General features: G+C 38.4%; 2 protein-coding genes across 2 annotated transcripts in view; both read left to right on the top strand.

Annotated features, from left to right (window-relative positions):
- The window catches only part of vsig10l (V-set and immunoglobulin domain containing 10 like), an 8,077-nt gene extending 1,904 nt beyond the window's left edge, over positions 1-6,173 (top strand). The window contains exons 2-12 of the mRNA XM_037676804.1: positions 126-455; positions 986-1,258; positions 1,368-1,634; positions 3,026-3,268; positions 3,364-3,645; positions 3,929-4,021; positions 5,076-5,300; positions 5,388-5,507; positions 5,744-5,784; positions 5,925-6,011; positions 6,099-6,173. Of these exons, the coding sequence (XP_037532732.1) occupies positions 126-455; positions 986-1,258; positions 1,368-1,634; positions 3,026-3,268; positions 3,364-3,645; positions 3,929-4,021; positions 5,076-5,300; positions 5,388-5,507; positions 5,744-5,784; positions 5,925-6,011; positions 6,099-6,173 (2,036 nt within the window). The remainder of the gene's footprint in view (positions 1-125; positions 456-985; positions 1,259-1,367; positions 1,635-3,025; positions 3,269-3,363; positions 3,646-3,928; positions 4,022-5,075; positions 5,301-5,387; positions 5,508-5,743; positions 5,785-5,924; positions 6,012-6,098) is intronic.
- Positions 6,174-9,697: 3,524 nt separating this feature from the next.
- Positions 9,698-13,711, top strand: part of lim2.5 (lens intrinsic membrane protein 2.5) — a 5,565-nt gene continuing 1,551 nt past the window's right edge. Inside the window, exons 1-2 of the mRNA XM_037676803.1 lie at positions 9,698-9,791; positions 11,977-12,189. Coding sequence (XP_037532731.1) covers positions 12,012-12,189 — 178 coding nt within the window. The 5' untranslated portion in view covers positions 9,698-9,791; positions 11,977-12,011. The remainder of the gene's footprint in view (positions 9,792-11,976; positions 12,190-13,711) is intronic.

Below are 13,711 nucleotides of genomic sequence, written 5' to 3'. Positions count from 1 at the left end.
GTGTAAATAATTGTGATAACTTTATTTTTCTTGCATATTATGATGTCAGATTTCATTATTTCTATGGCCCCATAGCCTCACGGTTGATTTTAAGCCCGAACAAACTCACATTTTGTTTTTGCCAGGGGCCACCTGTCAACTCGTGGTGTCTCCTGTTGGTCCAGCTCAGGTGAGTGCATTAAGTGGCAGCAATGTGACTCTGGCTCTGAGCTTTAGTGGTCCCCCAGACCCAGTGATTACCTGGTCTAAAGGAAATTTACCTGTTGGCACGTGGACCATAAACTCCAATTCCACTCCAGTCATCGCTCCAGACAGCACCAGCGTGCTCAGAATTGAAAGCAATGGATCCCTTACCTTTATTAAAGTACCGCTTCGTTTTACTGGTAACTACACCGTCGAACTAACAAAGTCTGGACTGGATAAAGTTTCCACAACTTTCACTTTGAAGATATTTGGTGAGTACAGTTGAGCCCTATATGGTGAAATGAATAGTTGCTTAACTTTTCATACTCTTAGGATAATTATTCTTCTCATATTAACTTGATTAACCAGATTGAAAATGAAAAAAAAAAACAAATCTGTTAATTCCTAAAGTGAACAGTTTTTATGAGGCTTGAACAAACAAGTCTACATCATTTGAGCCATGTGCTGTAATATGCTACATACTGAATATATAATAGAATATTAATAAATGTGTAAAATACATTTAAGCAGCTGAGGCAATAAGCAGTTGTTTGAAATATAAATAACTGTTTAGCCAACAAACTTGGAGTCCCTCCAGCTCTGAGGCTTGAAAGTGGCAGTCGTTGAACTCTGATGTGAAAGAAAGCTGAAAAATGAACAACCAAATCGCCTCGATGGCTTCACAGTTAATCACATTTTTAAAGTGAAGCGTTGTCCTAATGAAGCTTAATGGTGTTCCATCTGTTGCCTGAATGAAAGTACTGCTTTACCCGCTGATATCCGTTCACTCTTTCATTTGCAGAAAACATCCAGAATGTGACTCTGAGCACACGGCCGGACTTTGCCAAAGAGGGAACTGAGAGTTTCACGTTACAATACAGCATGCTTCAAGGAGTAGTCGAGCAACAGAAGTGGCTCTTTAATGGCGTGGAGGTGCAAAACAGCGCACACTATCTCACAGAGAGCCAGAGTCTCGTGATCCTCAGACCAAACCGGAGTGACACTGGATCGTACACGCTGACACTGACGAACCCCTTCAACAGTGTGACCACTCAAAAAAGTGTGACTGTTTTCTGTAAGAGATTTTTTATTTTTTTATTGCAAATGTCTTTTTAAATCTTTCCATTAACATTCCTCCATGTTTATATAACCTTTTCTTCTCTTCACTTTCTGGTTTGTTGTAGATGGACCTGATGAGCCCACAGTTGCAGTACATCCAGCTCTGCCTTTCTATGAAGCAGGAGACTCTTTGAACCTTTCCTGTCAGGCGCAGGGATCTCCACCGCCGATTGTCGAGTGGATGTTCGGTGGAGAAATCGTTTCTAACTCTCAACAAGGAAACCTGATTTTAAGAAATGTGCAGGCCAGTCAAGGAGGTGTCTACAAGTGTTCTCTGCTCAACAGCATGACTGCAGAAAAGCAGGAAAAGAATGTGACTTTAAATATTTATGGTATGTAACAGAATTAACTAGAGGTTTAATTTCTTGCAAAACTGCAGTGTGAATGCTTACTGCTGAAGAACTTGCTGAAAAACGGCTGAAATTAGCTAAAACATGCTGAAATGTAGCTGAAATGGAAGAACAAGCCCACGTTAGCAGAATAAAGCGGAAAGAAGACATATTTGCTGAACTAGGTTTAAATGAGCAAAAATTAGCACATAAAATGGGAAATTAGCTTAAAAAAGCTGAAATTAGCAAACAAAAAAAGAGCTGAAATTAGCAAAACATAACTGAAAAGTAGCTGAAAGCTTAAACTACCAGAAGGAAGTGGAATGAGCTGAAATGAGTTAAAACATGTGGATTGTGCTGGTGAAGATTCTCAGTCATCCAGGACATGATGAATTCAAAAAGCGTTCAATACAAAAACAACTGGACTTTATTAATAAAGTCCAGTTTTTTTTGTATTGAACGCTTTTTGAATTGAACATGTGGATTGGTAGCTGAAAAAGCTAAATTTAACACAAGAACAGCTAAAAGTAGCTGAAATGGCAGAAAAAGCTGAAACTAGTAGAACAAAAGATGAAAGTGGCATAACAAGCTGAAATTAGCAGAAAGAAATTAGTCTGAAAGTGGCAGAAATTACCATGAAAAATTTGAATTTATCTGAAAACAGCTGAAATTAGCTAAAATGCTTAAAATGTAGCTGAAAAAGTAGAACAAACTCAAATTAGCAAAAGAAAGCAGAAAGGACATGTTTGCCCAATTAGGCTAAAAGAAGCCAAAATGAGCACAAAAAAAAATGTGTAAATTATCTGAAAAAAGCTGAAATTAGTAAGAAACAGCTGAAAGGTAACTTAAAAAGTAGAAAAAGCTTAAATTACCAGGAGGCAGTGGAGAGCACATTATTGCTGAATTTGGCTGAAAAAAGTTGAAAAGAGTGCCATAAATGAGGAATTAGCTGAAAAAGATTAGAATAGCATAAAAACAGCTAAATAGTAGCTGAAATGGCAGAAAAAGATGGAACTTGTATAAATAAGCTGAAAGGTTCATAAGAAGATGAAATTAGCAGAAAGAAATTAGAAGAAGGACAAAAAAATTGTAGTTGGCAAAAAGAGGATCATGAAACAGCTGAAATTAGCTGAAAGTACCTGGAAAAAAGTTAAAATTTGTACAAGGAAGCTGAAAGAAGCTGAACCAGAATAAAATGTGAAAGCAGTAAAAGGTTGGAAACAGATCTAAAGATTATAATCTTCTAATGCTTCATAAGCATTCACACAATAACTTTATGTTTAGTATTGATGTGTCAAGTCAGTAAAACAATGCATCTTTTAATCAGTTTTATAAAGAAATATTTTCAGATATTGATCGTTTTTGTCTAAATATATAATTTTCTTTGGGTACAGAGAGGCCACAGGGCGCACCGATGTGCTCCGTGCATTCGGTGACTGATGCCACCCTGCAGTATCGGTGTGCATGGATAGGGGGTACCCCGCAGGCCCACCTGTCTTTCCCAGTCCTAAGCAACACCAGTACCGGAACAGAAAACTTCAGCCTGGCTGTGAACGCCTCAGCTAATCTTAACAAGAAAACAGTCGTTTGTATGGCAGACCACCCCCTCGAGCAGAACAAGTGCGATGTTACTGCAAGTCAGTATCTTTTTCTCCTCCTGCGATGCAAACTCAAATCAAAGAAAGCTTATTCAATAAATGACATCATCAGCAATAACTTGTTTGTCCCCCAGGTGCTCCTATGATGTTCCTTCCATCTGTAAAAAACACAGTCGATCCTGATGGTAAAATTGCGGTTACCATCAGCTGTTTCAGTACAGCGTCCCCTCGGGCTGTGGTGTCGTGGTCCAGAGGGGCTGAGGCTGTCGTCATCGGGACGGCACTCCAGATTAGCGGCAACACAACTCAGCTGAATATTCGTTATTACAATATCAGCAGTTTTGTCCTTGTTCCAAACTTCACCTGTACATGTAGCAACCCACTGGGCAGCCAGGGAGGGCAGATTCAGCTACAAGGTAAAGCAGCTCTCAGAAAGAAACCAAATCGTTAATACAAGTACTTAAAACTTCAGTACCTCCTGGGTATTTTTTTACGACATGTTTTAGTCTACAATTAAGCCCAGCAACAAAGTCAGATTGATAGTGTTCCCTTAAAAGCTGAGCAAAAAAAAAGTATTTGCAGAGTACTATTAGAAACAAGGTACAATGGACCCTCAGATAGAGTTAAGTAATGTCTAAGACTGCTGTTTCACTTTAAACAAAGCCCCTCAGTCTTTATAGCTCCCCCCTCCCTCTCCAGGACCATCAATCTCGGATTCCAGTTTGTTCCGTAATCAAGATGGAACCATCATCACATTGACCTGGGAGGTCCCACCTACAGCTATTGTCACAGGTAAAGCAGACGTTCACTCACGTGAAGCTGTTCTGACAGTTCCAGCTTGTTTTATCTTCACAGAAAAAAAATCCCTTACCTCCCCATCCATCGGGTTTCAGAAAACAGTACAACACATGCTTCGTTGAAGGTTTTTAACAATGTTGAAGCTTTGGATGCTAAGGATTATTGTGCTGCACTTTACTTTGACCTGTCTAAAACTTTTGGCACTGTGGATCATGACATCTTGTGTCATAAGCGCTCAGAAATTGGATTCTCAGTTCACACCATTGGTTGGTTCTCTAACTATCTCTCAGATCGGAGGTAATGTGTTAAACTTAATGGTACTTCTTCCAGTTATCTAATGGTGTACCACAAGGTTCTGTCTTAGGTACCACTCTCTTCACAATCTACATAGGTAATGTAGGTCAGATCATCCCTGATGCATCCTTACATTTCTACGCTGATGACTCAGCAACTGTTATAGCTCGACAATAAACAACTAAGGTTTTCCAGCTTTTATAATCTGATTTTGACATCATCCAGTCAGACTTGTTCCGTCTCAAACTTGTACTAAACACCGATAAAAACCAAAGGGGTGTTGTTTTCAAACAGGAAGTCAGTCCCAGCAGTCCTTCCCTCGATTTGATCTTTGAATGGTGTTCCTACTGAGTTTGTCGATTTGTACCAATACACGAGTATCTGAATAAATAAAGGTTGGATTGAACTGAATTTAGGAGAACACACAGACTCTGAACTTGAACACCTAAGAAGAAATCCTCTGGAATAAAAAAAAGCCGTCTAAATGTTCAAAACAGAAACTCTTCCCAGAACATAGGGGTGTAAATACTGAGTCATGTGTGAAACCTCCAGGTAGGCAGGGCTGTGTTTTGGGCAAAATGTTTTAAGGGACAGACTCGCTATGAAAACAAAAGTCAGATTTGGTTTTGTCTGTACATGACGTCATTTCAAAAGAAAAACCTTTAAGCTTAAAATATTCAAATCTGTTGTGAGGTGATGTCAGCTCTGATGCTACAACATATATATGTGTGTGTGTGTATTTTCGTTATTAAAGGATTTGAAATTCAAATGAAAGGACCACCTCTCCTGAACAAAAACGGTAAAACTATCCCCACCAAAAGCACTTCAGATGGGTACCACTCCATTCAGCAAAAACCTGGATCTGCGAGGAGCGCAGACATCTTCACGCTTGATCCCAGCTTGACTTACCGGTTTCGCATCATCCCCAAAGCCCGTCTAACTAACGGACCACCATCTGTGATTCACAGAATTGGTCCAGGTAGGAAAAACGTTAAAGCATCATATGTGTTTCAACTATATTAGGATGATTAAAACTAATGATTTCTTGTCATTTTTATGGTACAAGGTGAAGTGCTGAGTGGACCTGCCATCGCTGGTATAGCAGCCGGAATCCCATGCGGCATTTTCGTCTTGGTTTTGCTGTGTGGCCTTATTTATCTCATTTTCTACTACAACAAAAATAAAAGTAGGTGCACTATAATAATAATTTAATGTGCATGCTTGTAAGCCACTGTTTGGACCATAAAGCATGATGAAGAGTTCTGTGTCCCACACAATATATTAAACAGACCAGTTTTTCCATTGGATCATTCCAATGTGTGATGGGGACACTACTACAGGCCTGCTTTCAAAAGATTTGATTTATTCTTTATATTGTCTGCGTATTTTAAAAACTAAATACTGTATATTTCCTGCTTGTAGATCGTCAGACAAGATACCCAGTCTCCAGAGCCGTTGAGAAGGTTTGCATGAATATTTAGGTCAACCTAAATGTTTGAAAACTTTTGATTTAAAATAGATAAGTGTCATTTGAAAACACTTGACAGGTACAAAATGGGTTACATGCTGTGTAATGATCTCTTCTGATGTTTTGTTACTGCAGACAAAAACCTCCCAGCTAAATACAACTCCTCATAAGCTCTTGGCAGGAAAACTGACGTCTCCTCCTGACTACAACAGGTTACAACAGGTACATTTTTGGTAATAATCAATATGCATATTTACCTGAAAATCAAAAAATGAACTGCCTTGCGTTTTCCTTTTCCCTTCCTTTTAGGGTTTCTTTGAAAGATCTGCGGCTCTGCCTTCGTTTGTCGCACCACCACCCGTCAGAGTTGCAACAACAGTTTAACTGTTTCATTTGTGTACATTTTGTAATATACTTTATTTTACAGACACGTTGTCTATCTATTTTTTCATTATTAAGTGTGAATCATTTTTGTGTGATTTTAAACTTTTCTTCTTTTTCCCCACCAATAAATATGTCTAAGACATGTCTGGAAATGTATACTCTTTTTATCCATTATTATAATCATCTTATTTCTATATTATCTTATTATATCTTACTTGCCATCTGATACACCATACATTGTTATTACTATTATATATTTTTAACCCAGTAGTTAATATAAACGGGACAATTTGATTAACTTGTGCAAATGTTTCTTTTACTTATAGAGGAGTTATTTCAGCTTTTTTTTTTTCTATTTAAGTTTAAAATAGATTTTAAAATGGGATTACCAACCTAAACATATACTCTAAAATTTGAAATTATTAACTCCAGCTTTGTATTTTAATTCAGTACTTCAGATTGTGCCATTTCATAATTTTATCACACCAACTTTCAAATAAACAAATTGTACTTTCTATTCCACTTTAGTGTTTTAGATCTAATTACATAAAGCTGTATGTAACACATTCATTTTTACTAAATAAAAAATATTGTTACTTTTATTAAACCTTTTTGTGTCTGGCATTTTACAAAAACAAGGATCTTATAAGGATTACTTTATAAATTAATACTCCGATTGATATTCCTGGTACTATTTGCTTTATCCCCCCAGGAAATAATACAAATTAAAGTAAACACTTTTTTGAAATTTCCTTCAAGGCATTCTTGCTGCAACACACAGGCTTAAAATTATAAATCTTTCCAACAGATGGCAATATAAAGCAGTATAATGCATGCCAAACTAAGATTGCAAATGGTGTGGAAGTACATGTACAGCATAAACCACTTTCTACAGGAATATTTTAAAATAGTGGGAAATAAGACACAGTAAAAAAAAAGTTTCAGTCAATAACAAGTCATCCAATGGTTTAAAGTAAAATTAAACAAGTCCAGTTCATTAAAATGTGATTTGAAAAAGTTCATTATAATTCAACTATATTTATATTTATACATTCTGTTACGAAAACCAGCAGATCAGGTTGTATATGAAGCATCAGGTGACAGTGGAAAGAAAACAGGAGGAAACTATTACCCGCTTCTTCCTTCTCAGGTCGCGGGGGTCACTGGTGCCCATGTCCAGCTATCACTGTGGGAGAGGTGGGGGACACCCTGGACATGTCTCCAGTCCATCACAGGGACTCATAAAGACAAACAAGACAAACAACCTTTCATTCTCTCACACACCTAGAGACAATTTAGTTACCTATCAGACTAACATGCATGTTTTTGGTCTGTGGGAGGAAACTGGAGTACACGAAGAAAAGCCACGCATGCACGGAGAGAACATGCAAACTCCACCCAGAAAGGCCCCCGGCCGGGATTTGTACCGGGGCGACCTGCTCGCTGAGAGGCAGCAGCTCTACCAGCAGCATGCACCTGCAGCAACATAAGTTTCATCTGTGTCATAATGAGCAACACTGCAGGAAGGTCATGTGAAAACCGTAAAGGGGGTGGAAATTTTACAGTGTCATGTTGTTTATTTGTCACATGCAGGTTAACGCAGGGTCAACAATGCACTGAAATGTTCAGGGTGAGAAGAACCGATTCGACTCGCTAAAAAAACAAAAAAACACAAACTAAAGCATGCAATAAAAGTACAAAATAAAGGAACAAAAAGTGAAAAAGAAATATAATATTTACAAGGTCCAAAATAAATATAGTAAACAACAACATGGTAGAATATAACGGTGCAAGTAGGATGAATTTGTATAAATAGGTATTTCACAGGTTGTAATATAAGATAAAATGCACGTGATATGTGTTGCACATACTACACAGGTTGTGTGACAGGTTATTGCACAGGAACATCTTGATTAATTGAATTATGATGGTTATGATACAGCCACATAATGCAGTAGCAATAAACATGCAGTAGGAGAGGGTGGTGGCTGACAGGTGCAGACTTGCATCAAATGGCGAAACGAGGTGCTAGCACATGAATGATGCAAACTCCTGACCACACAAACACAAATGCAACAGAAAAATGCACCAATAAACAAATGCAAAGGAAAACTGCCAACATCAATAAAAAACAAAAACAACTCAAGTTCTCCTGTCTTCTCCCCAACTTTCTTGTGAGCATCCGGTTAATGTCAGAGGGTCTGGTCCCGTGTGACTTGGTGGTCGAGCCCCCCTTTTGGTCCGGTTCATTTCCATTTTGTGGAGTAAATTTGCAGCATTTCTTACAGTTGCTTCTGGAGGTGGTGGGGCGGGGTTACTGTTCTTGGTTTTAGCAACGTTTTTTCTTTGCATTTGTTTTGTAGCTTGTATGCTTTTTCTTCTGTCTATTTTTTGTGATTGCAGAACTTTTCTTTCACATTTTTCTGCTTCATTTTTGGTGTGTGTTTGCTTTGGAGTTTGCAGCATGCATGTGTTTGCTGCACGTCGGCGCCTGTCGGCCACCGTACCGTCCAGCCTATTCGCACGCGTTTCAGAATCCTGCTTCTCTGATGGTGTGTATCATCCAGCAAAGAAGACCCAGGACCTTTGAACAGCTAGAATCCTGTATTAGACAAGATGCACCACATTTGTCTCCAAAAAGCTCAAGCATCTTGTCTCCCCCAATTCCTAGATGCTTACAATGTGTTGGTAAAATAAGAAAATATGCTTCACATGACTTTGTCCCAAATTTTTTTAGATCTTTTGCAGTCATAAAATTCAAATTATTTACTTTAAAAATTGTACAGTCTCATAGTTTCAACATTTGATATGTTGACTGTTCCACTGAATGACTTGTGACTTTTCCAGGATCTATCTTCGCACAGTGACTGATGGATGGGCACCTGCTCCCCCACGACCTGGAAATAAAAAACAAGGAAACAGAGATGGATGGACTATTTTAAAAATATGAATATTATACTAGTTTATGACATTTGTGGATCACTGCTTTCTACATTTTATTAGCATTTTACACAATGTCCCAACTTTTTTTTTTAACAGGATGTATTTGATTAATTTTTTTCTACATATCCTGTGTCATGTATACCCCATTCTGCATGCAGTGTGCAAAGTTATCCAACAGCTCTTTGGTCATGTATCTGCTCTAAGCATGTGTGTGTGCATGACCACACCCCAGCTTCACTGAAAGAAAGTGTGTGCTTCAGCATGTTCCATTGACCACAGCAGTACTGCAAGCCTTTGCACATCCACAGTTCCAGAACGCCTGGTAGAACAACAGACAAGGACTGCAGAGCAGTGGCCTCGCATCCCAGATCCTCTCCCCTCCCCCAGCGCCATCGCCTCTCCTCTTATCCCCTGACCCCCCAAAATACTCCCATGTAGTTCAGTGTGAATGAGTCACGTGGCGTTTGGCCCACCAGCTCAAGTGCGTTTGTTCGGTGCTGATTGTTTTAAAGTATTTTGCCTCCATCAACAGAAAATTGGAGGGGTTAACCTTTTGGAATCCAGCCTGGAGCTTCCTCTTTGACATTTCGCTCACTCCTGGCTTGCACCCTCTCTCATTCTCCACCTGAGGAAGGACTTCCACTTATAAGGGATTGTTTATCCTGAGGAATTCTGGTAAGATAATGTGTTTAATTTTATTGTTTTTGTCTCAATGACAGAAACCACGGGTTATGATTGGTGGAAATAAAAAAACAGAATATTATATTTGCATGACAAGCAACTTGTGAATGTCACATGTTTGCCCTGAAAGAGTTTTGAGCGGTTTTAGTCTAAGATTTTGACACATTTAACATCAGGTCTGCCTTTTTTGAATTAAAATTCCATTTTAAAATGTAAAATTTCATTGTTACTTATAATTATATTTCTAAATGTTGCATTTTGACATATACAAGAGGCTTGTTATATTGTATACAGGGTATATAAATAAATGTAGCAGTATATAAAGTATATGTTCAGACCCAGCCATTCAGAAGATGATGAACGTTTGCATCAGAGAAACACCGACCCAACCACACAGTGATGCTCATTTCACACTTCTAATTTTATTCACCTTCATTTACATCATATTTTTAGGGTGCATTCTTCTTCTTCTTCTTTTTACCTTTACTTCCTTTCGCAGAATGATGAGCTGATGGTGGGTTAACAATCATGTTCTTGAATTATTATAAACTGGGCTTGTGAATCTGGTTCAAAAAGTTTTTAAAGTGCAACAACTCTCCTTTTTTACAAATGACAAACTCATCACGGCAATCAGAGTTTATACAAACCCTCATGAATCTGTAGATAACATTTCCCCGGAAAGGGCAACTTTAAATTTTGTTGCTAATAAGAGTGTTTGCCCAAAACAACAGCTCAGTTAGTTTTGCAATGAGTCCTTGTTCACTCTTTGCACTTGCTATTAGAGGAGGTAACATTTCTAAGGGGGGAGCATTAACTCCATCGTTTACCAAAATTTGTTTAACAATCCATCCATTTTCTTTTATCCACTTTTTCCATTCTGAGTTGTGACAGAAACACTGTGCAAGAGGCAGGGGACACTCTGGACAGTCCATTACAGGACAATTAGAGTTACCATATTTTTCGGCTTATAAATCGTGTTGTTTTCCATAATTTACATGCCCTGTGACTTATACACTGAAGCGACTTTTTTAATGTTTTTTCCCAAATTTCTAAACCAAATTTTGGCTATGACCGTTTTCATTCATTCTGACATTGAAAACATTGAGCACTACCATTTTCAGTCGCTAAATGGCACTCAAGTGGTATGGCATGCCATTGTGTCATTTAATAGGTAAAAGTGGCTATTAATGACACAATCGACTTGCCTTAGTTTGCCCTTCGTACAGCTTGCCTGGAGCAACTGTCAAATCAGCTTCATTTTGCTGCGCCGCCCCGGTGAAATGCAGCTAATTTGACCACTGAAGTGCATTTATTAAGTAAAAGTTCAACTGAGACACACCTTTGCTATAATGTCGAGCAAACAAATAATTGTTTTAGGTGCTTATCTTGTTAAATGTTGAATAAATGCACAGTGAGTTGTCCCTCTGCATGCTCCTGCTTCTTCAAATCGGCTTTTTAAATGCAGCTGATTTGACCGTCAAAGTGAATTTATTGAGGAAAGTTAAACTGAGACACACCTTTATTATAATTTCGAACAATCAAATAATTGTTTTTAAGTGTTAATCTTGTTAAATTCTTGTTAAAGTCCTCCCATGCACGCTCCCGCAGCCGCCATTTGGCAGCCAATCAATTTTTGGCACAACACCAGCCCACATTTACAGGTTCTCAGTGGTGACGCATAATAGATGCAACTTATATGGCCAAGCAACGTATTTATGGATTTCTCCATTTTATTAGACATATTTGGACTGATGCGACTTATAGGGCAGTGTGACGTGTACGGTGGAAAATACCATACCAGTGAACCTAACATGCATGCTTTTGGTCTGTGGGAGGAAGCCAGAGTATGAGAAACACATGCAAACTCAACCCAAAAGGGCCGGGAGGCGAACTTGTGACCTTTTTGCTTTAATGTGACAGTTCTAGTCACTGCTACGTTGTTGTTTATTTCATGGAAACATGTTAAGTTTTAATTAAATGTGGAGAGAAAAAAGAGAAAGAATAGTTATTTTTGACCGTTTGAATTAAGACATCAGGTACATTTCTGTCTCTGTTACAGCAGATTAAGTGACTTGTTTCTTCCGACTAAATAAAAATGTTCTTCATTCTTTATAGCTAATAAATGAATTACTAATTAGTTTACGAACAACGCTGACATTCATTTCATTCTTTCTTGCAGTGCCTAAAGCCTTTGCCGGCATCATAATTTCATTCATGATGTACAGCTTCATGGGAGGGGGCCTGTTTTGTGCCATTGTGGGAAACATCTTGCTGGTGGTCTCCACGGCCACAGACTACTGGATGCAGTACCGTCTGTCCGGCAGCTTCGCCCATCAGGGCCTGTGGAGATACTGCATGTCTGGGAAGTGCTACATGCAGACCGACAGCATCGGTAGGTCGAGAAATCTGGCGTATGCAAAATAACGTTTTTTATCAGAATTACGCAACCATCAAATGGTGGAATTTCAAATGGGACACAAAAGTTTGTAAAAGAATATGTCGAGTTTATGATTGTATAAAAAGAAAATCGAGATTGGCTGTGCACATTTTGTTTATTTATTTCAAAGTTAAAGACAGACTGTATTGTTGCAGAGGATTTTAACCTAAATTTCAGCAGCTTGATCTGGAGATGACTTGTACACAAGAACTGACTTCCTGCTGAAAGAAATGAAACTGTTGTCATGGCGATGAAGGCGTATCTTTTAAGAGTGTGGATGTATCACTATCATGATTTTTGTACTTCATACTTGACTGTTCAAAACATAGCGGTGGGTTTTTGGTGACTGTTAGCCTGTTAGCGTAGCTTCCGCTCTCTGCTACACTAATGCAAAAGCTGCTGCTCTTTTAAGATGGACAAATGAACTTTAGATAATTACTCTTGGACAAAATATGTGTGCATGCAACACAGCATCGCAAACATAAAAACAAACAAACCAAACTGAAACCTCAAAAATGTTTTTAGACTTGTTCTTCAAGTGTAGCCGTTAAAGACAGCAGACACTGCAGTGTTCAGGGTGCACGGTGTTGGGATTATCCGCTTCAAGCAGCACAATAAGCATTACTGAACGTTGTTGTGTTAGTCCCACTGCAAAGTAGTACATTTTTTTGATATAATTTATGAAAGAAATAGCATTATAGAAGGAATGTTTTTTTTCCCCTTGAATAATAAAGTTTTAAACAGGTTTTACGGGATATAATTCTCAAAGTACTGACTCTCAGGCACTACAACACCAAGTTTTAGCTGAACATTTTGTAAAATAAACTGTGTTATAGCTGTTTTTGTGCTTGATCAAGTTGATTAGTAGCAGCTCACTTGAATCAGGTTTAAATAGGTAATCAGCTGTAGATGCACATCTAATGATCACTTTCTGAAAGTTTCAATGAAATATACCATGTGATAAAAGACACGTGACATTCATTCAATCTTTATTTGTACAGGTTAATCCCATTGAGCCTCAGGAACTCATTTACAAGAGAGACCTGATTTTTTTTAACAAAGAGTGATGACAAAAGTGGACAACAAAGACAACAACAGACAATCATAAAAGATGCGTACAATTTTTTTTAACAAGTTAAAATAAAATGGCAACCAAAAGGACAATCAAAAGTAAAAGTAGCGAAAAAACAGCTAGATTATAAAGCGGTGTAGAAAACTAAAAACAGGAACATGTCTACATTGGTTTCTGCCAGGAACTTAACAGATGTTTAAAGCTACTTAGGTCAAGGTCGAGGGCTTCAGATCTTTTTGGAAGGTATTCCAGGAAACAGGAGCTGAGTAGGAGAAGGCCCTTTTGCAAAGTTCAGTTTGCACTGAGGGAACACTGCAGGTAATAATGTCCTGAGAGCGCACGCTGTAGCTGCACTCACGCAGAGACATGTAGGAGGAGATGTATGAAGGCAGCAGACCAAGAAAA

The sequence above is a fragment of the Nematolebias whitei genome, chromosome 5, assembly GCF_014905685.2.
Source record: "Nematolebias whitei isolate Nwh7 chromosome 5, NemWhi1, whole genome shotgun sequence".
Classification (NCBI taxonomy): domain Eukaryota; kingdom Metazoa; phylum Chordata; class Actinopteri; order Cyprinodontiformes; family Rivulidae; genus Nematolebias; species Nematolebias whitei.
The sequence above is the reverse complement of the archived record's forward strand: the minus strand, read 5'-3'. Positions and strand labels throughout refer to the sequence as shown.